The sequence below is a fragment of the Manduca sexta genome, chromosome 15, assembly GCF_014839805.1.
Source record: "Manduca sexta isolate Smith_Timp_Sample1 chromosome 15, JHU_Msex_v1.0, whole genome shotgun sequence".
NCBI classification, from domain to species: Eukaryota; Metazoa; Arthropoda; class Insecta; order Lepidoptera; family Sphingidae; genus Manduca; species Manduca sexta.
This window is the reverse complement of record NC_051129.1, coordinates 3,894,503-3,917,342: the sequence shown is the minus strand read 5'-3', so window position 1 is coordinate 3,917,342 and position 22,840 is coordinate 3,894,503. Positions and strand designations below refer to the sequence as shown.

The following is a 22,840-nucleotide window of genomic DNA, read 5'->3' as shown; positions in this document are numbered from 1 at the left end:
ATTCTTTATAGTTACCTAAATGTCATGATTTTAGGTGTGCGGAAGGCTATGTTGGTGCAAGATGTGAAATAAATGTATGCTACGGATTCTGTCTAAACAATGGCGCGTGTTCTATAAATGAAAATCAACAGCCTATTTGCAAATGTCCTTCTGATTTCGAGGGAGCGAGATGTGAAACGTTGATATCACCTACGACGACTTCAACGGCAGCACCGACCACCTCAAACACTGAGGATTCAAACGTAAACATATCATGCAAGTGAGTAAAATTATATAATAATAATAATATCAGCCCTGTATTATATATTTATATATATTTATTACACATATATATTATAATATTTATCTTATGTATTTATTTATCCATGTATTGTATGTCTTATGTATTTATATATATGTGTATATACGTACATTTATTAAATATTATTTGATTCCTGAATATTTTTTTTTGTTCTTATCTTCCTCTTATGCACCTACCTTCATTATCGAGAGATAGAGACACCACCCTAAGGTTGGTAGAGAATGCCTATGGCATTAAGTCCGCCTGTATACTTTTGTATATAAAGTGCTAAATAAATAAATAAATATACTTGCCCACTGCTGAGCACGGGCCTCCTCTACTACTGAGAGGGATTAGACCTTAGTCCACCACGCTGGCCTAGTGCGGATTGGTAGACTTCACACACCTTTGAAATTCCTATAGAGGAACTTCTCAGATGTGCAGGTTTCCTCACGATGTTTTCCTTCACTGTTAAGTAGTAAAAAAGTGTGGAGCAAAGTAATTGATGAGAAAACATGTTAATACAGAGAGTAAAATTATGATTCGTGATAAATAGTTTAGAACAAGCACTGTTTACTTTTGCAATGTCGAAACGGTTTTATTTGTGCAACTGTTTTAGAATCAAGATGGTTACAGATTGTAATTATACATTTTGAAATAACAAAGTAATAATTTTATATAATTAAAGTAAAAAAATATAAGAAAACGTATTTTGTGTACATCAGAGCATTGCGTAATCGTATGAACATATCCGAGGAGATAGACAGATAGGGGTCTTACGTATGCAGAATTTTCTGGCTGTATTATAAATGGGGGTCCAGGCCCCCCAGCATATCGACATATATTCTGTATAGTTTTATATTATCTGGTATACGGAATTTACTATCAATGATGATGTAAGCACGTTTTGAATGCCAGGCCGTTGAATAAAAGCCAAACATTTAAACGTCTGACATACTGCATAACAATTGAAATAACGAATCTCAGTTAGTTAAAACTACTGTTTGGCATCTTAATGTAAATATTACATCGATAAACAACTAACACTACTTTCGTGCCCTTATTTATTTCAAAGCTAGCCTTAATGTTAAACCTAACTTCAAAATGAAGGATGATGCTGTTCTGTTATATGTTGGCCGAGCGAGCCCCTTTCTGTTACCAAAACCTAGAATACTGACAAATTGATATAAGACTTCAACTTATATTTTCAGTTGTACCGCAACTAATACTACAAAATCATCAGAATACGCTTCCGACAATCTTACACCTGAGGAGGTCTTCTGCACCAATGGGTGGGATACAGTGAGGGATCCGGTCATACTGTTCTTAGTTATAACAATTATATGCATGTTCTTTGCCAATATGGTGCTATTGCACAAACTGAAGCAGCTGAAGATGCGGCCAAGGTAAGAATGATTTTAGACGAAATATAAACAAATAATGTACATTTTTTAGTTAATATTTTTAAAGATTATGAAGCGTACAATAATGTAGGTTTTAAATATTCAATACAAAATTTATCTAAATCCAATTTTAAATAATTCTTGCAATTTACAAACGAGAAATCGTTAGGAATTGACGACAAGGAAAAGACAAAAATAAAGTAAATTTAAAAACCTTTATTTGCAGAATAAAGAAACGTATAATAGTGAACAAGAACACCACGCCGATGACGTCACGACCTGACCAATGCGAGATCACTATTGAGAACTGCTGTAACATGAACATTTGCGAGACGGTAAGCGTTTTTCGTACTATCCTCATACATCACTGTGATGCAATGTTGTCATTATCGTGTCGAATGGCTTGATTGCTTGCAAATCATGATATCAATATTCCGTATTGATTCGAAAATTGTTGGACATATTTTAATTAAAAAACTTATTTTGTTACAAATTATAAACGGAATGCCTTAAAACCATGACGTATTATATACATTTACCTGGTTTTTGTTGGTGCCCTGTTAAAATAGTAGGTAAATATTTCAGTTGTAGTTTATTGTGAACAATTTGTGGCGTTATTCGTAAATGCACGTGCACGTTATTTGATAGTGTCAAGAGTTGTGTTATGCACGAATATTATTACTTATAAGAGTTGCTAATACCTTATGGCGGTTTTTACCTAAACGGACGTTGACTCAAAATATCTCATTTTGCACAAAAATATTAAGAATTTTATATTCGCATACAACTGTATAAATAATTGTTATGTCCAAATTAACATATCTTTTGAAATTTAAAACTTAACAATAACCAATGTCTGGGTAAAACAGGTATAATTTATTAAGCAAATAGAAAGCGAAACTAAATAATTCTTGTCGTAAAGTATTAAAACTTCATGACAAATTAAACAACATTAAAGACGCTGTAGAATATTAATATATTATCAAAATTTTAATTGCTTTACGTAACGAATTAATTATAATTGAATAAATTTATATTTAATCTAACAATATTGGGTAAAACTATAAATCAGCAACAATGAGAAGCATCCTACATAAGCTGGAATCGCTATACATTGAGATTATGAATTTTGCTGGTGGTAGGATATATTTTATATCCGCCCCGATAGCGACCACAATATACAAAGTGTTAACACCCGCCATAGTGGCACAAAGTAAGTGTGTCGTGTTCCGGGATCAGCCTGTGTATATCTGGCTCCAACAGGCCGGCATAATTGTGTCGACTGACGAGGGGTAATCTCTCGTCAGTCGACTATTGGACCCTACTTCACTTACCATCAGTCGCAGTGGGACCGAGACTAGAGTGTCATAATTTTGCAATACTAGTAGGTCGCTTTTGTTATACAGGTTGATAAGGCTTGGGAACTACGATGAGCGTGGGATCCTTATAAACACCGAAAAGGTTCAGAATTTCATTCAATTCTCCTTTGAGAGGGTTCATATACTAACCTTTCCAATGGTGAAAATCGACATTACCATCAAGAACTGTCCATATATGCATGTATACTGCGCTAATTATAATTTTAGGTCCTAAAATTATTTTCAAGCATTAAAATTGACGCCTCTAGCTTTTGCTTAATAACCGTTGTGCACGTTTTTGTTTGGAAGCTAATACGTCTGCCATTACTATTTATAATTCTTATTAACGGCATTGTGTGTTGAATACTAATCTAATGTAACATTCAAATTGTTATCAGACCAAAACATCTGATATTACTTACGCGTTAGTTCAAACCAGATAAATAGTTTTTTTTTATTAATTATTATATTTTATTGTCACTAAAATATCCATTACCTGTGTAAAATTAAGGAAATAAATAATATATTATTGAAAATATTTATCATTGCATATTAAAGGTTTTATAGGGCTGGCAGCTGAAAAATTATAACATATTTAAATCAGATATTGTGGCTAGATATTTTAGCAATTGGCAAACACTTTTGGCATTTCCGTTTTGGTCTGATCCAGTCAAATTTTCTTTTTCGTTGGTATTAAATATTCAGACTACGAAGCAATACAAATGTGTGACAATAATTCTTTTTTTTTTTGTTATAGCCCTGTTTCGAACCCCGATCTACAATAAGGCCGTCATTATTGGATTCAAAGCCTGGTAAAGAAGAGAAGAGAAACTTAATAGCTAACATGGAATGCCCGGATAATTACTGAGGGACACAAATCAGACGTTCAATAGGTAGTAAAATACACCGTGGCACAATATAAATAAGAAAGCATCACACAAAATATGCATTTCTTTATCAGATCTAGTAACAACCTTTTTTTATTTCTTTCTGCCTTTATTTAGTACTGCTATGTTTGGTTCATCTATTTCACTATTTATTTCATATAACTCAATTTTTAATGAAGTGTAAAAATACTGTGTAATGTACTGAAGCTTCTATTATTTGTATTAGTTGAGTATCAATGTTCCTAACAATATTTGTGATAAGAGATTTTCTTATTCTTATTGTGTCAAAGGTACATATTGTGATATATGATTAAGATGGATTGGTTGTTAGAAAGACGCGACATTTTGAAAGTATAATTATGGTCGCGTACCACGGAACAGGCTGTGTCGAGTGTGCGAGATGTATGCACTAACCTTTTTGGTTGTAATTTTGTTCTTAATGTAAAAAGATAAGGTACAAAATCGCTAATTGCTTACAAAATTCGGCATTGTTGAATATTAAAGGAAATTATAATTTTTAATTTAATAAGCAATAAAAAGGAATAAAGGTCAGTGCAAATAAGGCAGTCGGCGACTTAAGTATCAGTTTTATTCACAATGTGCCTTTTCATAGTAACGTTTTGTTTTGTACTATATGTACTTATGAGAAATTATCAAGCCGCGTTATTTGGTCTCATTTTCTACGTCCATTTAATTAGTAGGCAAGTCCACATGTGAAAGTAGGGTTTATTTTACACGTGCCAAATTATTTTCTTGGCAAATTCAAAGCGAAGGTTGTAACATAGTGAAAAAGTTAACCAAATAAAAAAATATGTACTAAATCGTACTGATTTTTATCATGTTACCATATTTAGTAAATTATTTGGATCACGGCCGGCTTACTATTATTTTCAATTTAATTTTAAAACTATTTGTTAAAGATGTCTTATCCCGTCAATGTGTTCAAGTATTGTCATCCAGTAGGACATGTTCTCCGAGCAGACTTAACGGTTAAGACTTGTTGACTATTTATAACGAGTGAAGGTATGGCTACCAAAGGTAATGTAGATGGAGAGTGTTGAAGTGTGCGTGCCGTGACTCGCGTGTGACGCGCGTCACCGACACGCGTTTATACGCTCTTAGAACACCCTGTTTATATGAAGTCCTTTTGTTACTTCTGGGTTTGTAAACCGAAGGCCAAATGTTTGTTACTTAGCGAGCCATTATTTTAGTAAAGTTCTTTAATTTTAGTATAAAGCTACATTGGCTGCTGGGATTATTAGTTTTGCCAGTTATTTTTTTTTTTATTTTTTAAATGTGAAGGTTCCAAGGAATTGGTCCTGTTCTGCCAACGATCCCTGTAAGCAACTTGTGTAGTTTTTCACCAACAGATGGTGCCTGTTGTCTCGACTTAAAGTTTTTGAAACACTTTATTTTATCTAAGAAATGTGACTTAATTGTAGTGTGATTTTATTAGATTTAGATCTTCGTTCCTATAATTATAAAACATATTTATCGGAGTACCTCAATGCAGACGAAACTTGTTTCTTGAATCCCTATTTATCAACCCTGTTAAATATTTCAAAAATCAAGCCAAAAAGATTGGTAATTTTAAAATCTTATACGGTATTTGCTAAAGGTTGTGCATTATTCTAAAATTATTACGTAAAGCATTGTTTACACTTACATGAATGGTTATAAAAGGCAACAACAAATGCCGTTAAAATGTTTATATGTAACAAACCTTAACCAAAACTAAAAAGACCATACATGAATAAATGTATTTTAATGTGAAATTTTAATTGCCTGTATTCAGTAGAATCTCACCACTTAATTCCTGTACTTATTCGAAAATTTTATTATAATTATTTATTATTTATTCGTTCAAACAAGAGGCACTTTCCTGCGTTTATATTTATTCGGCTTAATACTTTGTTGGTGGTACTTAGCGTAGTTATAGTAATAAGTAATGTGAGTGGATTGATAATATCCACATCAGAAATGTGATATTATTGAGTCTTTGTATAAGCTTAGTATAAATATATAGTTTCATTACGAGAGAAATATAAAATGCTTTAGAAATAAACTTGGTGTTTGAATTGAAACTCATTTTTCTGTGACCTTTTTATTTTTATACACAGGAGCTAGCAAATTAAAGACAAATTTATACATATATTAACCATTTGTGTTAATAAAAATAGATACTATAATAGTAATTAAATATTCATAAGATTGTTGATACAATACAAAGAATTAATTACTAGTTGAACTTGGTTATATAAACCTTTTACTATAAGAAATACTAAAACCATATCTTTAGAATGCCCATTATATATCTTCCCAAAAAATGGGTATATCTTACAAATGATATTTTTATCAACACAATGATTTACAAATACAAAGCCGAATATGAATTTGATTACAAATCGGTTAATAAGTGACAACACATTCGACAAATTTGCGAAGTTATAAGATAATTAAACATTTATACAAACTTGCTAGCCCACACTGCGAAATAAAAGTATTTGTGATAACAATACGGATTACCTCAAACCTCAGTAAACGCTGAAATGTTCTACAAATAATTCATAGAATCCACAAATACTATTGTGTTTTGTAACCATACAATTTGGTAAGAAAATGTTTAGTACGAATACTTCGGCGTTTACAAATAGGTTAAATCTGACAAAATAAATCTCTGAAAAATCAACAACACTAATTATAATTCTCACTACGTCTGTATAAATCACTTTTATTGCACTATTGCGGTAACAAAGTCGCGCTATACATTTATTACAGTATAAATCAAATCCGACAATGTATCATTCACGTCACACCTCTACCGCCTTATTACAAAAACATAGCTTAGTACTGGGTTTAAACCAAGACTAAAAAGTCTAGGTTTGTTACGGTATTAACGTTAGTTCTTGGACTAAAATTCATTCTTATTACAAATCCAAGACCAACTGAGGATTATCTAGTACCAAAGATAGTCCCTGGTTTGATTAATATCCACAGATTATAAGACTAATAAATAATTAGAGAAAAACCATTGACTCGCACTCAGACCGTTGCAACTCCTGTAAGCAGTGTCTGTGTACATCGAGATGCAAAGCTAAAAACGTCTCTGTAGTCGGTTTCTCATGACAGAATCATGGTCATCATTGGATGTACCGCATTAATAACGGATTATTTGTCTCCACCAGTGTCTGTTCATTACATTTCCACTAATTTGTGGAACTTGGTAGACGTATTAAAAAAAAACAATGTATTTTAGATAAATTACCTTGAATCATTAAAACTCGTAATGAGGCGGGGGAGATAAAGAACTTGCTCGTGATAGGATATATATCTGCCTTTATTGCGACCACCGTACACAAGGTGTTAAAGCCCGCCATATTGCCTACGTAAGTATATCGCGTTCCGGGATCAGCCGGCCAGCATAATTGTGTCGACTGCCAAGGGGTAATCATCTCTTGTTAATCGACATTCCATTAGACCCCACTGCACCTGATGGTAAGTGAAGTGGGGTCTAGATAGAATGATTATCGTTAGCCAGGCAGCACAATTATGCCGACCTATTTGACGCATTAGATCGAGCGACACCAAGCAACTGATCTCCGGAACGCAAGTCTGTCTGATTGGAATGCACCCTTAACGATATTATCTGCTTCGCCAACGCGTCTAAATAACTTTTTAAGTGCAGATTTAAATCTACGTATTTATTTACTGACGCTGACAAGTACTGTCAGCCACAAAAGTAGATGAAACTCGAAACTTCTAATCGCTTCTGCACATTTAATATATTCGAATATTTTTTTTGTTTATGTAAATAATTAATCCTTTTGAAGATTATTTTAGTTAAGGAAAAGTGATTGTTAATACGGACACAACGATTTGAAATTATTTAATTCGTTCAGCTACTTTTCTGGCTAACTGTACATACCATGAACATAGCCTCAAACAATTTTAATATACATATTCAAACTTAGTACACACTGGTATTGTTACTGACAGCATACATGTCTATAGTTATATAAGGTAATCAATATTTTTCATTTTTATCTGATTCGTTCTGTAGAATAAAGGTAAAACCACACTGTAGACATTTTTCTACAGCATAAATGGACTTTATAGGGAAATTCACTCAACTGATTTTTTCAGAAATATTTCTTATACACATTTCATTCACATGGGTCGATTTTTTAAACATGTCATGGAATTCCTTATCTAATTAACTAATAGTTTACAATAATTAATTTGTTACCGTTTTAATAATAAACATAAATATATTACAAAATAATTTCAATATTAGTTGAAAGACGCTAAAAGTTACAACACAAATTATAATAAGAATTCGTAGACATTTTCATTCCTTGTTCTATAATTATACACAATTAAAATAAAACTATTTTACGGATTTTATCGAGTTTTTTTTAATTATTATTTTCTCCCTACGTCTCGAAGACTTTGCAGCCTTCTTGCTCATCGGGTGCGACTGAAGTGTTAGTAGTCCGAAAAGTTAAAATTACAATTTTTACTTAAATTTTACTTTTTTTTTAATTAAATTTTTACTTTTTTTTAAATTAAATTTTAAATTGTCTTAACTATTACATTTATACATTCTGCGTAGATCGGATCGTCAATAGCTAAAATAATTAAAATTTTTGTATAATTTTAAAATGTAGGTACGTATTACAACTTCGACTTCTCGGACTACCAACACCTCTTCGAAACGTCAGGAGAATATCAATATATAAAAAATTGCGATGAAATCCGTAAAATAGTTTTATTTCAATGTCTAACATTCGCATAAACATAAGAAACCATTAAAGATACTCAAATCACATAAAAATTAATATAATGCACTAAAATCGTGATATATGTTCTCGGGGTCGCCCATTTATCACGTGAGGCACGAAAGGATAACATAAAATAACGAAATATCACAAGGAAAGGGAGGGGGTTGTAATAAGTTATCACGTGTATTTATTTTTCGTTGATCGCACTATTTCTAAACTAAGAAGCGGTGCGTGATCTTTTACCTTGACACGTGATTTTGGGTAGGGTGGGGTAGTCTAAAACCTCACCATATATTACCAGGGGGAGGGAGGGCTTAAAAAGTTACTAAAAAATATCACGTGGTTAATGGACGACCCCTTTAATAAAACTTGTGTTCACTGAATTGAAAATATAAGAAATTATTTGTCAAATCGAATATATCTTAACAGGAATATACACGAATAAGCGGACATTATTATGCACTGTTATTTAAAAAATATTGCATATTTAATTTATATTATAATATTTAAATTATTATACATAATACTTTATGGAATTATGAGCATCAATACCGTCGTTATTCGATATATGTTTAACTAGTTTTTGCTTGCAGCTCAGCCCGCGCTAAGAAGTAGCTTATAGCACTCGGGAATAATGTAGCTTCTTCTTAGTGAAAAATATTTCAAAATCGGTTTAGCAGTTTTTATATTTCTTTGTATGACGTGTCGAGCTTGCCGTTCACCTGATGGTAAGCGTTACGACCGCCCATAAACGGTAGAAACACCATCCAACACGGTGAATTACAAAGTATTGTTTGGTATTCCACTGCGCTCGTCATCCTAAGACATGAGATGTTAAGTCTTAGTATATCCAGTAGTTACACTGGCTACAATGTCCCTCAAACCGGAACATAACAGTGACTACACACTGCTGCTTGGCGGCAGAAATAGACATTGCGGTGGTACCTACCCAGGCGGACTCACATATGATAGACCTACCACCAGTAAATTTCCTGACATTAGCACATCCAAACTCTTCAGCTTTATATATTAGTATAGATATATTAGTCAAAATTTAAATACCTTTTATATGAAATTTAAGTTCCCTTATAGTATAGCATTATGTTACACTGACATATAAATCAGTGTAATTATATCTATGTAATATAACATATCGAGCTTTTGAATATTGTTTATATTTTAATTTCATATCCTTATGAACGTTTTAGTCCCATATATAATTTCTATAAAGGCAATGTTCTAACACTTGCGACTGGAGACTGCGACGTTAAATCGCACTATATTTAAATATGAGCAAGCGACAACGTCACTATATTCATAATTATTTTCACATATATTATATATTCATAAGAAATTATAACTTGCAATGCGATTGCAACCATTTATGAAATGACCCCTTGAGAAAAGTTTCAAGGTCTAACATTAGCTGCCCTAGTTTAATGACTGGCTTCAATACAGGGTACAAAGCCTATGGAACGTTGTGCGTACCGCGGGATTTTATTCCCACCTAAACATGTTCAACTAAACTAAATCTTAGTTTCCCTGTAGTAAAATTGTAATTTTACAACAACAAAAACATCTTTGACGAACATAACAAAAATCATAACAATAGATTAACCAATATGGATAGCAAATTAAGCAAAAACAAATTAATCTTATTTATTTGTTACTATTTAATAATTACTCGTATAATAAATTAAAGGTAGAATCTTAATTATATTTTACAGCGTTTATTTAAACTTTATTTATTTAAATAAAAATTAACGTATATTTATTATTTATCAATATTTAAAATTCATAACGAATGTAATAGATACATTTTTAAATCATAAAATAAATCTTTTTGAATATTATTAAGGGCCTGTTCACATGACAAGCGCTCCACTCGTTGCTATATTATTTTATATGAAAATAACGGATTAAGAAAACGCACGTTGAGCATATTGCATATAAACGGCCCTTAATAAATTTTAAATTCAGAACAAATCAGTTTTAAACACTACTACACATTCCTGTAGAAACAAATATTTTGTACGCACAAGAAAACATATTACATACATTTACATTATAATGAGAATGGTACAAACCGAAAGATTTTTATATTTTATCATCTGCAACAATACAAAAATAATAAATAATTATTTGAACATTTTAAAACCTAATTTATCTTTTTCTTTCTATACAACTTTATACAAACGTGGAGTCCACGCTACAAATATTATGTTTGCGTATTATCATCTGATACAGAACGATTTCGGCTTAATTTTTACGAGCGACCGTCTACCTGGAGTCAACTCAATCAAGGGACTTTGTCCAAAAATCCTTAATCCAAATTGCTCAATGTTAGAAATTAAAGTAACCTTTACCGCGGTTCAGAGCCGTGGTAACCATCTTGTTGTATACAGTAATATTTACTGGATACTGAATGATCGATTTGTAATCAGAGACATATTATAAAATACACATGTAATTTGTCGGAGATTAGAATTCGATCAGATACAAACTCGATATATATAGACTCGCACCCTATCATAATTAAAATGGAAATAATCTTGAAGGGCAAAGTTTGTATAGGGCGATGATCTAAAGCTGACGCATACAACATATTCATATGTTAAGCGTATGTAATATCAGTGAATTAACAACTACGCCAGTCGTCGATAACAAATCAACGCTCATCCTTCAACAAAATCAAAAGATATGGCGTGATGTTTTGTTTATGTATCGTTGGAATTATAATATTTTTAAGACACATACTGTGTAAAATTGTATTGGTGAGCATTATAAACGTGCGAACTTATATTAATTGTTTTATTCTCATAGTAATTCTATTTTGAGGTAAGTGAGTATGTGCGTGTTACTGACCGGTGTCGGTGAGCAGCGCGGCGAGTTCCTTGACCATGTCGCGGTGGTCGCGCATGTAGGCGTGCGCCTCCCACAGCATGGTCACGAGCCGCTCGTCCGAGCACTCGTCCATGGCCACGTCGCGCGACAGCGGCGGGCAGAACCGGTAGTACGGCGCGCCCGCGCATGCGCACCACGCGCGCGCGCGCTCCACCACGCGCCCGTCCGACTGCGTCGCCTGCAGTGCGAGTACACGTCACCCTACATACACACACCCGCGGAGTGTGTTGTCCCGCACCGGCCTTTGGCTTTGACTTATTACAGTTTTAAGCAACCTTATTGATTGAAAGGATGACCGGCAACGATAACTAATTTCTTAATGGGAATTAAATAACATAATCTCTATTTGTAATATGCTGTAGATGTGTCATATAATCACAAATCACTAAAACATTTAAAAAATTCAAAAAATGGGTATGAACAAGCAACTAAACTTATTAACTACTTCTACTTAATACTGAGTACTTGATACGAATTAATATTACACACTGTATAATATTTCTAATTATGAAACAGCGACATCTAGCGATAGGTTCCAAACATCAAATAGATATTACATCCACTTACTTGATCAACAAGCAGAGATCCTATGGCCGATAAACCCCACGCGAGCCTCGCCGTCTCAAACAAACTGCCCGGCTTAAACACGTCTATGTCTTTCAATTGAGACACTGGAATGAGACCTGTGAAGAGATGTTATAACCCATGTAAGATCAAGAAAGTACTTTAAAAGCTTTTATTTGACTTATCTTCTACGTATTATCAAGGAATTTTGCACCAGTCAATCAATCAATATTTCACCCAGTTTGAAACCGTTGGACTGAAATTTGGCACACATGTTTTATTTATTGTATCAGATATAATGTTAATCATAGAGCATCATGTATAATAAACAATACGATTTAATCCAGGTAAACGATTTTTAATTAACTTCAAAAAAGGAGGTTCCTTAGTTCGTCTATTTTAAAATTATACTACCCATTGCTCGATACTTATACTACCTGAAAGAGTTTTTCCAGGACAGGATCCCGCTATATATTTTGTCGGAGTAAAAAGTAACATATGCATGGCATATGCACCCTTCCCAGGCTTCTGTAACTATATGCATACCAAATTTCGCTGAAATCCATTTGATTGACACCGCAGGAACTATGTTTAATACTATGTATGCAATCAATATAACACACTCACCGGTCCCACAAGATACGACAACTTTCAAGTTAGTCTTTGGAACTTTTTCTAGTTGCCCTGAGCCACGGAAAGCGAGCCTCAATTCAGCAAGTTCTGTCAGAGCGTCTAATGTCGGATTATTTCCCATCAGCCCGCCGTCCAAGTATCTGAAATGGAAAATATTATTTTACAGCACTGTTTTATTATATTAGCGGTTCTGGATTGAAGAGAATTTGACGAATATAAGATTATATATCGATTAATCGCATTTTAGATCGACAAATTATTTTTAATCTATTTTAAATATTGATTGTTAACGTTTGAAAAACGATGCTTGAAGTTGTTGTTAATATTGTGTAGCTTGTTTTACATGGGCTACATTGAGATGGGATAGATGAATTTGTCTTCTATGCTATGATACAGGCAGCGTCTAGTGCAAGGATCGAGTTAATGTTTCTTTTTCTATGATCTCAATTTAATTTTATTAGTACGTAATAATTTCATCATCTTGTTATATTTTAGTTCATAAGAAAAATTGTGCTTTGGGTAAATAAGTAAAAATAAATATGTGCTAATTAGTTTGGTGTGCGTACTTGCCGAATGCGCGGAAGTATGAGGGCGCGGCGCCGGTGGCGCGCGCGGCCTGCCACGCCAGCTGCTCCTGCGGCCGCGGCGGCCGGAAGCACGCGTCGCCGCCGCCCGCGCCCGGCGGCGCCGCCTCGCGGGGACCTGCACGCAGGTGTATTGCACATCACCACCATCCATATACCACTCACAAGCCTATAAATGAACTGCTCGAAACTTTTTTTTTCTCTTTTTACTTTATCATGTACTGTAGTCTTTACCCTAAACTGATTGAAAAGAGCAACACCAGAGTTTCTTGCCCGTTCTTCTCTGGTGAAAACTGCTTTCCGAACTGGTGGTAGAGTTAATATTGACGGAATCTAAATAATGTATAACATTTTACACATTCAAATAAATCATTTCATTTCATTTCATATACGGCATTGACGTATATTCTATAGACACGAAAATCCGTATGAACTATTTGTTCAAAATCTGAACTAAAATGGCAACCAAGACGTCCTTGTTATAACCTATTTATTCACTTGAACAACTAATCATTTTACTTATTATTTTAACATCCAGGTTTACACTGAGACTCGAGTTTTTATTTCATGAGCGCCACTCCATACACAACCACAAGCTGTCAATATTGACAATACTAAATTCAATCTGAATGGATTGTTTAATTCAGTTGAACACAGTGAATGTTCAGAACGCCAAATCTAGTACGTAGTACATATATATCGATGATATCCGGTAAGGTGTTTAAATGTCCTTAGATATCCAACCCTGTACGAACTAAAACATCTCAAAATTATAAGTAATTAAAAGATAGATTATACATTTATTATAGAAATAAGATTTGAATCAATGTATTCCGCTGTCAATGATAATATTATCACTTCTGTGTGTAAATGAAAATATTTAATTGATTATATTCAATTCTTTATTATAAATAAAAATAAATTAAAACATAACAAAGAGTAGTACTCTTTAATTCTTACAGATCACACATCTGTGTAATCAACTGCCGATCTCCCAGTTTCGATTTAATCGATTCTGGTTACGATAAAAACGATTCTAGTTGCGATTAAAACGATTCTGATTACCGTCTTAGATTTTTGACACAACTCGGTGAACAAACTGTTTTTTAAATTATCTATATACGAGTATTGATCTCTAAAAATGTTATACTCACTTGATGTGCCATTTAAATCGTTGAGAATATCCTGCGCCGATTGATAATTTCTGAAAATGTGTAAATCGACTGGTTTCCTGTCCGCCAGCACAGCCAATATCATCAACTTTGGATGTTGAATGTCTGTCATTACTGTTTCTGTACCTGCAAATATTTATTGAGGTTAGTATAGGGTTTGATACATTTCAACATGAGTAATGCGAAAAGTCTTCGATTCGAATAGATTGTTTCAATGGGGATAAGGGCGCGTTTTCACTGAAACAGAACGAATTTGAAGAATGATCTTAAAGAAATTTTGATTTTGTTTTTTTGGAATGACAGAAGGCATAAGCAACATTTAGAAACAATTGACGAACATAAACTTCGAAACTGATCAAGAAATACACCATAAATCTATTTTCATCTAACACTCACCCAAACACTCCTTCAGTATAGCCTCAAGCGGTTCCGAAGCGTACGGCCTCATTCCCACAAACGCATACTCTTTGAGTTTGAAGTACAGCCTTTGGCACTCCCGCAGACTCTTGCCTGAGGATAAGGCGAGTGCCAGTATCCCTCCCGTGCTGGTGCCCGCTACCCAGTCGAAACAGCTTATGATCGGCCTACCAACGGCTTCTTCGAGGTGCAATAGGATTTGGATCAACACCAGGCCACGAATTCCACCACCGTCGAGGCAAAGTAATCTGGAATTCAATTTTGTTTTTTTTTTTTAATATTATCCAAGTACCCTCAAAACTACAAAAAATAATTTGAACAGTCAAATGTTTTGACTCATAAGGTTAGTACCCTGAAACGAAAAATGTTTTTTTTTACGACGATACCTATAATAGCATGAACCATTACGTATGAATATAATTTGCAAGATCAGTTTGTGTATATTCGGTTAGAAATAGACTAGCATAATTATGGAGACTAGCAAGCCATAATCATGTCTCATCAGTCTATATTCTATTTGTACCCCACTCTGCTTACTATCAGGTGCAGTGGAGTCAATTTGTTGTGTCTGTATATATTATTTTTTCAAATTTATCAAAACGCATATCTGGGATGAATCAGTTGTAGAACGTGAACTAACTTTCCCTGCTTCTCGCTGGCTTCGAGACTGGCGGATTTGTCCATGGCGGCCACGGCCAGCATCTGGCTGACGAGGTCTCTCGCGGCGGCGCCCGGCGCGGGCGCGGGCGGCACGCCGTTGTAGTCGCCGCGGGCAGAACAACTCGGGCCGCAGCCCCGGCTCTCCTCCGGACATCTGCAGGGGGGATACTGTTTATTGTTATAGCTAAGGGAAGGTATGAAATGAAAAAAATAATATTGTCTTAAAATTAAATTATTTTTCGGATTTAATCGCGATTTTTATATTTTAATTGTTTCCCGACGTTTTAAAGGCTAAAACCACGATAAAATCCGAAAAATAGTTACATTTTAATGTCTAACATTAGCGTAAACATAAAAATCAATATTGACTTAGTTAAATGGCAGTACGGATAGCAATTTCAATACCTCTACCATACTTACTAAATGTGCTTTATATAATCCTAATATTAAAAAAAAAACATGTTAGACAATATTTCTGTAGTAAAGTTATTGAGTTTGAGCACATAAAATAATCTTCAGAATGATCTGAGGATACTTTTAAACCTGGTGAAGATCTTTGGCAAAAGGGTAGCCACCAGAGAATTAATATTACATATGCGAAAGTTTGTGAAAACGTTTGAATGTTCGTTAGAAGTAAACGCAGAAATTGCTGAACGGGTTCGCGCGAAATTTGGCACAACGATAGACTATGCTCTGGATCAACACATAGGACAATTTTACCCCGATAATTTGCTCATAAAAATTATAGGATTTTTAAATCAGTTTCTTTAAATAGACAGCGCCAATAGTCGTACAAATAAAGCTATGAAGCGGTACAGTGTTTTAAGGGCTTTTGTCGCAAATAAAGCTTTCGAAGACGAAGCCGCGAGCAACACCTAGTACTCATAATTTGACCCAAAAACACTAACCTTTTAGCCCCAACAGCGTGCAGCACGTACAATATTTTATCAGCATTGCTATTCGACATCTCAGTATGCACCAAATGCCTGGCCGTGTACCCCATATTGTTCTTCGCTTCCAAATCCGCTCCGAACACAACCAGCGCTTGCACGATCGCTATATTCGACTGTTTCACGGCCAAATGAAGAGGTGTGTTCAATTCGTTATCGCATAGAGAGTGTTCAGCCCCCCTCGACAGTAAAGCGATGGCGCACTCTAATCGGCCGCGTAACACCATAATGTGTAGTGCGGTGCGTCCGTCGAAATTTAAAGCGTTTATATCACAGTTTTTGTCGACTAAAGCCTCGATCACTTCGCGAGATATCGCCCAGTGTAACGGTGTGCCGCCGTGTTTCATGTCTTGTTGGTAGAGTTTGGGTTGGTTGTCTTGTAATATGTCGCCGACTATGCCTGGAAAATGTTAAAGGCTCGTAAATAGTTAAAAAAAAAAAAACATTTTTGAGTTATCTTGATTATGTTAATTGCTCGAAATATACTTGATCAAGGTCTTAATAGGACTCTCTAGTCATATGATGGCGCAAAAAGAAATGCAATACGAATAGCGCTAAATCAATTGCACTGACCACATATAGACGAAAATAGCCGACGCATTCAAGATTAGATTTCGTTTCATTTTTCTTGCACATAAAATACATTACGAGGAAAAAAAATCCTACATTATGGCCACAAAAAAAAATACGCCAAAATAGTCTTTAACTTACTGGTAATAGTCGTCTGGATATCAGTCCAATCAATTTCATGATCCAGAGGCATGATGCGGATTTTAACAACGACCTATTGTTAGAAACATATGACGATGACTGGCGACGTCAGTGGCATTAGACAATCGATAAAATTGATTGTACACCGCGACACGTGTTCAGAACTAATCTATACATAATTTAAAGCTGCAGACAGAGGTTCTCAACCTTTTCGCTTTAAAGTTATTAAAAAGTATTTATTGATTGAGTTTTGTGAAGTTCGCAGCGATCTTGTGTTTGGTAGGTGTGATATCGCTATAATTGGATTTTCAGACTGTTAAATAATTAAAACGACATAAAAAATACGTTTTGACGTCTGAAATCGTTGCACATTGGGAAACGTCATATAAGTGTTTTTTTTGTTTTTTAATACCTTATTATAAATCGAAACCGATAATCTTTGGCATGACTTTTCGTTTACAATGTAGTATAAACCGGACATGATACCTAAAGCAGTCTGCTTAAAACCAAGATATCTAGATCTAGGCATAGACCTAGTCAGCGATATATAATGATTTAGTTTTCTTGAGCAAAGTGCTATCAAGTCCCGCATTAGAGGCGACTTGATGTATACATCGGAATTAACTACAGCCTTGCTTGTAATGGGGACTTGTTTTCATAGTGCTGGCTGTCTTAAGTCTCACAATATCAGCTACTACATATTATTTGTAAATATTAAGCGACGTGAGAAAGAGATAGATGTATTTTACTTAGTTACTCCACAAAAAAATCTTGTTAGGGCTACAATATGACGAGTACCTGGCAAAACGCTGGTGGATCGCTTGGCGGCAGACAGGTTGACGTCGGCGCCGGCGAGCATGAGTGCGCGTGCGCAGTCCGGCGCGTTGGCGAGGCACGCCATGTGCAGCGGCGTGTAGCCTTGCTTGTTGTACACGTTCAGAGACGTCGACGTCTTACTCGCTAAAGCCTTTAGATAAAATTTTATTCATAAATTAATTCCTTAAACTAAATCAGTATCTAGCTGAATCAAATCACAAACAACATGGATACAGAATAGGCATTTAATAAACTTAATTCATGAGTGGCTTCAGAGTCGCTCTCTAGTGGCGGCATCTCGCGGGTTCAACTCCTTTGCCTGCATGGGCTCGTCCTTGATGCAACCTCGACATCAACATAATTTGACATTATACCACTATTAACCTAGCATTATTAATGAGCTTAGAAAAAGCAAAGGTTCTCGATGTACTTGATTTTATAAAAAAAATACTTCAAGCTACCAACATCATAATAATCATGAGTCAGAAACCATAACATAACAGTAACCACAACACATATCATTGACTCATTGAATTTATTTACTTACATTAACTAGAATAGAGTTTTGCTGCCCTGTTCCTAATGTCGTTTGGTGTCAGCGCAATACACTTGGTACTTCCCTACATGCCAATCAGCAATCATACCTCGGTTTCTATCATAACTATTTTTTTTTGTATGTTCACGGCAGAGTGATCCTGCTGCACCTGAGGGTAACTGGAGTGATGTCCGATAGTGTGTCGAGTGACGAGAGATGATTACCCCTCGTCAGTCGACATAATTATGCCGGCCTGTTGGGACCGTATATACACAGGCTAATCCCGGAACGTGACACACTTACGTGCGCCACTATGGCTGGTTTTAACACCTTGTGTACGGTGAACACTATCCGCGCGGATATAAAAGATAGCCTACTTCCAGCAAAATAACTTTATCATACACTGCTTAAATTTTTTTTACCTTGCTGCATCTTTCCAATCATTACAATGTATATTCATTACATAAAACTTACATTAATAATTTCTTTATTGCTAGCTGCCGCATAGTGGAACACTGTGTTTCCTTCCATATCAATGGTGTCTAAGGAACAATTTAATGAGACCAAACTCTGCACCACACGCACACTGCATGTCTTCACAGCCACCTAAAAATTATTTAAATGTGAGAAAAGACAAAATTAGCATCTAATACAGGTTGAAAAAGAGGAATATTTAGATAAAGATTATGACCAGTTAAAGCAACTGAACAGTAATCTGAATTTCCGGTAAGAATAGGGAGGAAACAATCTTATTTATCTTGCTATAAAACTTTAACTTGAGATGGATCACACATGGGTAAAAGCGGGTGCCCTAGTTACACTTCTACCTACCCCTTCTGGCATAAAGGCGTGATGTGTTTTTAATATTAATAATAATAATATCAGCCCTGTATTATATACTTGCCCACTGCTGAGCACGGGCCTCCTCTACTACTGAGAGGGATTATGTTTTTGTTTAAACATAATTATTTACTATATAAAGTTTGATTCTTTCATTTCTTGTGTTGTTTGGCGCCCCGTTTTATAGCGTTATTCTCATTAGTGAGTCATCATTCAAGGACCTTCGTCACTTGACCTATTAAGACTGAAATCTAGGAAACTTTACTCAATTATTGAGTTGGAAAATTTTAAAGTAAACTTTGTATCCAATACTATGAATTTTCTATGACCGTAATGACGTCAGTAATGCGGTTTGTAAAATTAATGACCCTACACTCCACTACAATAGATTAGTACCTATACAATAAACGCAGTTTTGCTTCATGAATTCTAAGCGCTTTGTAAACTAACCCCAATATCATGTACATTGCGATGAGAATACACAAACAAGTACTTTTAGCTACACTTTATGTTTACATACACAATACAGTTTACAGGAAAATAATTTTAGGGGTTGTAACACATTAATTACTTTAAGATTCATTAATCTGTATTCTCAAAAATCTAAGTATCCCATTCAGTTTGAAGTACTCTAAACATTAAAAATCACAAAGAAGTCTTTCCTACATTTTCCTTGATGCAACTTAATATTATGGTGACTCAGAATGAATATTGGATTAATCTATTTATGGATGCAAATAAAATCATAATGATTAAATCATAAAACATAGATCTGTAAAAAATATTTTGTTTCAAATGAGTAGCATTAAGATAATTTATATTTTTAAATTCTTACCATTAAAGGTGTGGCCCCTGTGATAGGATCTATGTCATTGATATACTTCTGTACCACTGGATTGTTGAAGTATTCATGATACCCAAAGTGTGCAATTAAATGGGCTATTGACCAAGACTGGTGCTCTGACAGTGTATCACATAACTTTTGGAGACTGGGCACAGTGCACTGTGAACAAAATTTGTTTTTAAATATTTAACACTGTAGCAATAGTTAGAAAATCCATAACTTTCAAGACTGGTAAATTATACCTACTATTAAATAAGAAAAAAAAATTGATGTCTAACTAACAATCTCCTTTTTTTGATATTGATTCAAAATATAGAATTTGTTTGGTGTCACACAAATTTGTATGAAAAAATAAAGTGAATAAAATGAATTTCAATTATTTTTTTATAGTAATATATCACTTACAATTACCTACTTTAAAAATATTCTCGGTTTTAGTGACCAAACAAAAATATTATATATGAAATTATAACATTATAATGATTCATGGTATTTGGGTATAAATAAGTAAGTTAACAGTACAAGCATTTATGCTTGTAAGAAAAATAATTCTTATTTTGCATAAATCTTATTTCCAATTATGTCAATAATTATGATGGTAGTTATAAACAAATGAAAACTTATTTATCTTAAATGGTGTTAATTACAGTAATCTATACTATTATTTAAGCTGGAGAATTTCTTGAATGCATTAATCTCAGGAACTTTCTACTGGTTTAAATTGGAAAATTCTTTTAGTGTTGGATAGCCCATTTATCATAGAAGGCTATAGGTTACATAACATCACCAATGGGAGCAGATCATCGATAAAAAATATTTCAAATACCAAGAAAATTTATTCCTTTTGAGAGCTTCCATTGCCTGCATAATTATTTTATTTATGGTGGTTTTGGTGTTTTATTAGTTTGCACATTTAGTTATGTAACTGAATACTCACTTCCTTAGTAATTTGAATATAAATTGGTATTCTTTCTTTGTATACAATAAATTTCTCTTCTGCAGTTTCCATGCTCTCTGAGCGAAATAAACTGAAAATTTAAAGATATTTTTAATATGAATATCAAACATAAATTGAGATTTATCATCTATTGAAATGTGGAAAAAGATTGACAACTGCAATACAAATATACATGTTATATAAACACATTCATATTATGACTGTCTCAATGGCATAGTTATATTTTAGTACCAATGTAGTGCTGAGGTCTTGGGTTTGATATTGTTTTCTTCTAGTTAATATCAACCCAAAATCTAGAATTTATGCCTGATACGACAATAGGCTTACTCCCTATATCATCATTGTACAGAGTATGCATGTAAATTTTTTTATAATATTATTTTCATTCTAAAATATTGTAAATTATGATTTCAAGAATATTTGGCACAAATTATCATACAACTTAAAATAAGTTTAGTAATACAAACGCTCATGCGAAGATTCATAACACAATTTGCGAATAGAACCCACAACCACACAGTTAATGTAGCTACCACTAAACCAATGAGGCAAATATTATGTAATTTCATCAATTTGTCATCATTCTTGAACAATTATATCTCAATAAGATGTCCCAAGCTGTTGAAATTTATAAGTGAGAACATAACTAATTACACATAATAGTGTTAAAAGAATAGGTGATCTAATCAAAATCATACACCGATATGTACAAGAAACAATTGGCACTCTCTCAATTTGTATTACAATGGACCACAGCTCATGAGAAACCAATATCATTAAACATAAAGATTCACGAGTCATTCACAGTGACTCATCAATTGCATATAAAAATTACATACAAAAAGCTCAATTTGTAAATAAACACTGATGATGAACATTATACATATGTTTTGTGGAACATATTTGTACCCAAATTACGTTTTTTTAATGGACTAATTGCATGAATTAATTCTAACAGCTAATTAATCTCATTAACTAGTCACACAAGAGATAAACTTTGCCTTGCATGCAACTGACCTGTACATCTGATGTAAACTTTCTGTAAACGGTTTATGTAGAACTATTTCGTAATATTTATCTTTAGGATTTTTTCCGTCGTTTGGTATTTTAGGACCATAAAGCAACATAGAATCTTCTCTGTAATGTATAGATCTTGCAATGTAGTTGTCCGACCGGACCTCTAGAACTTTGGTCGGCGGCTCCTCAGCCCCGAGAAGTCCACGAAAAACTAGTAAAAAAACAATGTTGATAATTCTGTTTACCTTTATATAACGCAAATAAAACACTATTTAAAAAAATAGGCAGTACTTACATGAATTCAGCATTATGATTTTTTTTATAGAAACACAACTTATTAAAATAAAACAGAAGATATAATTTTCTTCACCAAAAAAATCCTAACATCCAATAACCAGCCAATAACTTTGAATGAAAATGATGAAATTGGATGGAAATGACAAGTAATCAATGTTGCCAATATTGTTTTGTTGCATCCTCAAAAATGATTCAAACCATCACAACTAAAAGCTTCCGTCAATCTCCC

The 22,840-nt window shown here is 34.0% G+C and overlaps 2 protein-coding genes across 4 annotated transcripts in view; one reads left to right on the top strand and one right to left on the bottom strand.

Annotated features, from left to right (window-relative positions):
• The window catches only part of LOC115441202 (protein cueball), a 36,831-nt gene extending 30,838 nt beyond the window's left edge, over positions 1-5,993 (top strand). Inside the window, exons 4-8 of one of the 2 annotated variants that reach the window (XM_030165882.2) lie at positions 35-259; positions 1,492-1,686; positions 1,910-2,018; positions 3,090-3,144; positions 3,799-3,979. In XM_030165882.2, the coding sequence (XP_030021742.1) occupies positions 35-259; positions 1,492-1,686; positions 1,910-2,018; positions 3,090-3,116 (556 nt within the window). In that variant the 3' untranslated portion in view covers positions 3,117-3,144; positions 3,799-3,979. Of the gene's footprint in view, positions 1-34; positions 260-1,491; positions 1,687-1,909; positions 2,019-3,089; positions 3,145-3,798 lie in introns of both variants that reach the window. The other variant, XM_030165881.2, reaches the window with a different exon arrangement.
• Positions 5,699-22,761, bottom strand: LOC115441201 (85/88 kDa calcium-independent phospholipase A2). 2 transcript variants are annotated; one of them, XM_030165879.2, is made up of 15 exons: positions 22,610-22,761; positions 22,315-22,525; positions 21,277-21,367; positions 20,331-20,498; positions 19,130-19,261; positions 18,103-18,271; positions 16,552-16,993; positions 15,624-15,797; positions 14,963-15,231; positions 14,549-14,692; positions 13,377-13,512; positions 12,805-12,950; positions 12,181-12,296; positions 11,575-11,791; positions 5,699-10,820 (listed from the first exon to the last, which is right to left on the bottom strand). In XM_030165879.2, the coding sequence occupies exons 1-15, from the start codon at positions 22,620-22,622 to the stop codon at positions 10,807-10,809; spliced, it is 2,442 nt and encodes an 813-aa protein (XP_030021739.1). In that variant the 5' UTR covers positions 22,623-22,761; the 3' UTR covers positions 5,699-10,806. The 2 variants fall into 2 exon arrangements, with proteins under 2 accessions (XP_030021739.1, XP_030021740.1); XM_030165880.2 differs by lacking the exons at positions 5,699-10,820; positions 11,575-11,791 and adding an exon at positions 11,822-11,928.
• Positions 22,762-22,840: the final 79 nt, after the last annotated feature.

What these genes read in the sequence shown, in the direction of transcription:
- LOC115441201 (XM_030165879.2), bottom strand. An exon ending in GCAATAAAGAAATTATTAAT is followed by an intron (nt 18,272 to 19,129) that starts GTAAGTTTTATG and finishes TTTTATCTAAAG; the next exon opens with GCTTTAGCGAGTAAGACGTC. An exon ending in CGATTTAAATGGCACATCAA is followed by an intron (nt 13,513 to 14,548) that starts GTGAGTATAACA and finishes ACCTGCGTGCAG; the next exon opens with GTCCCCGCGAGGCGGCGCCG.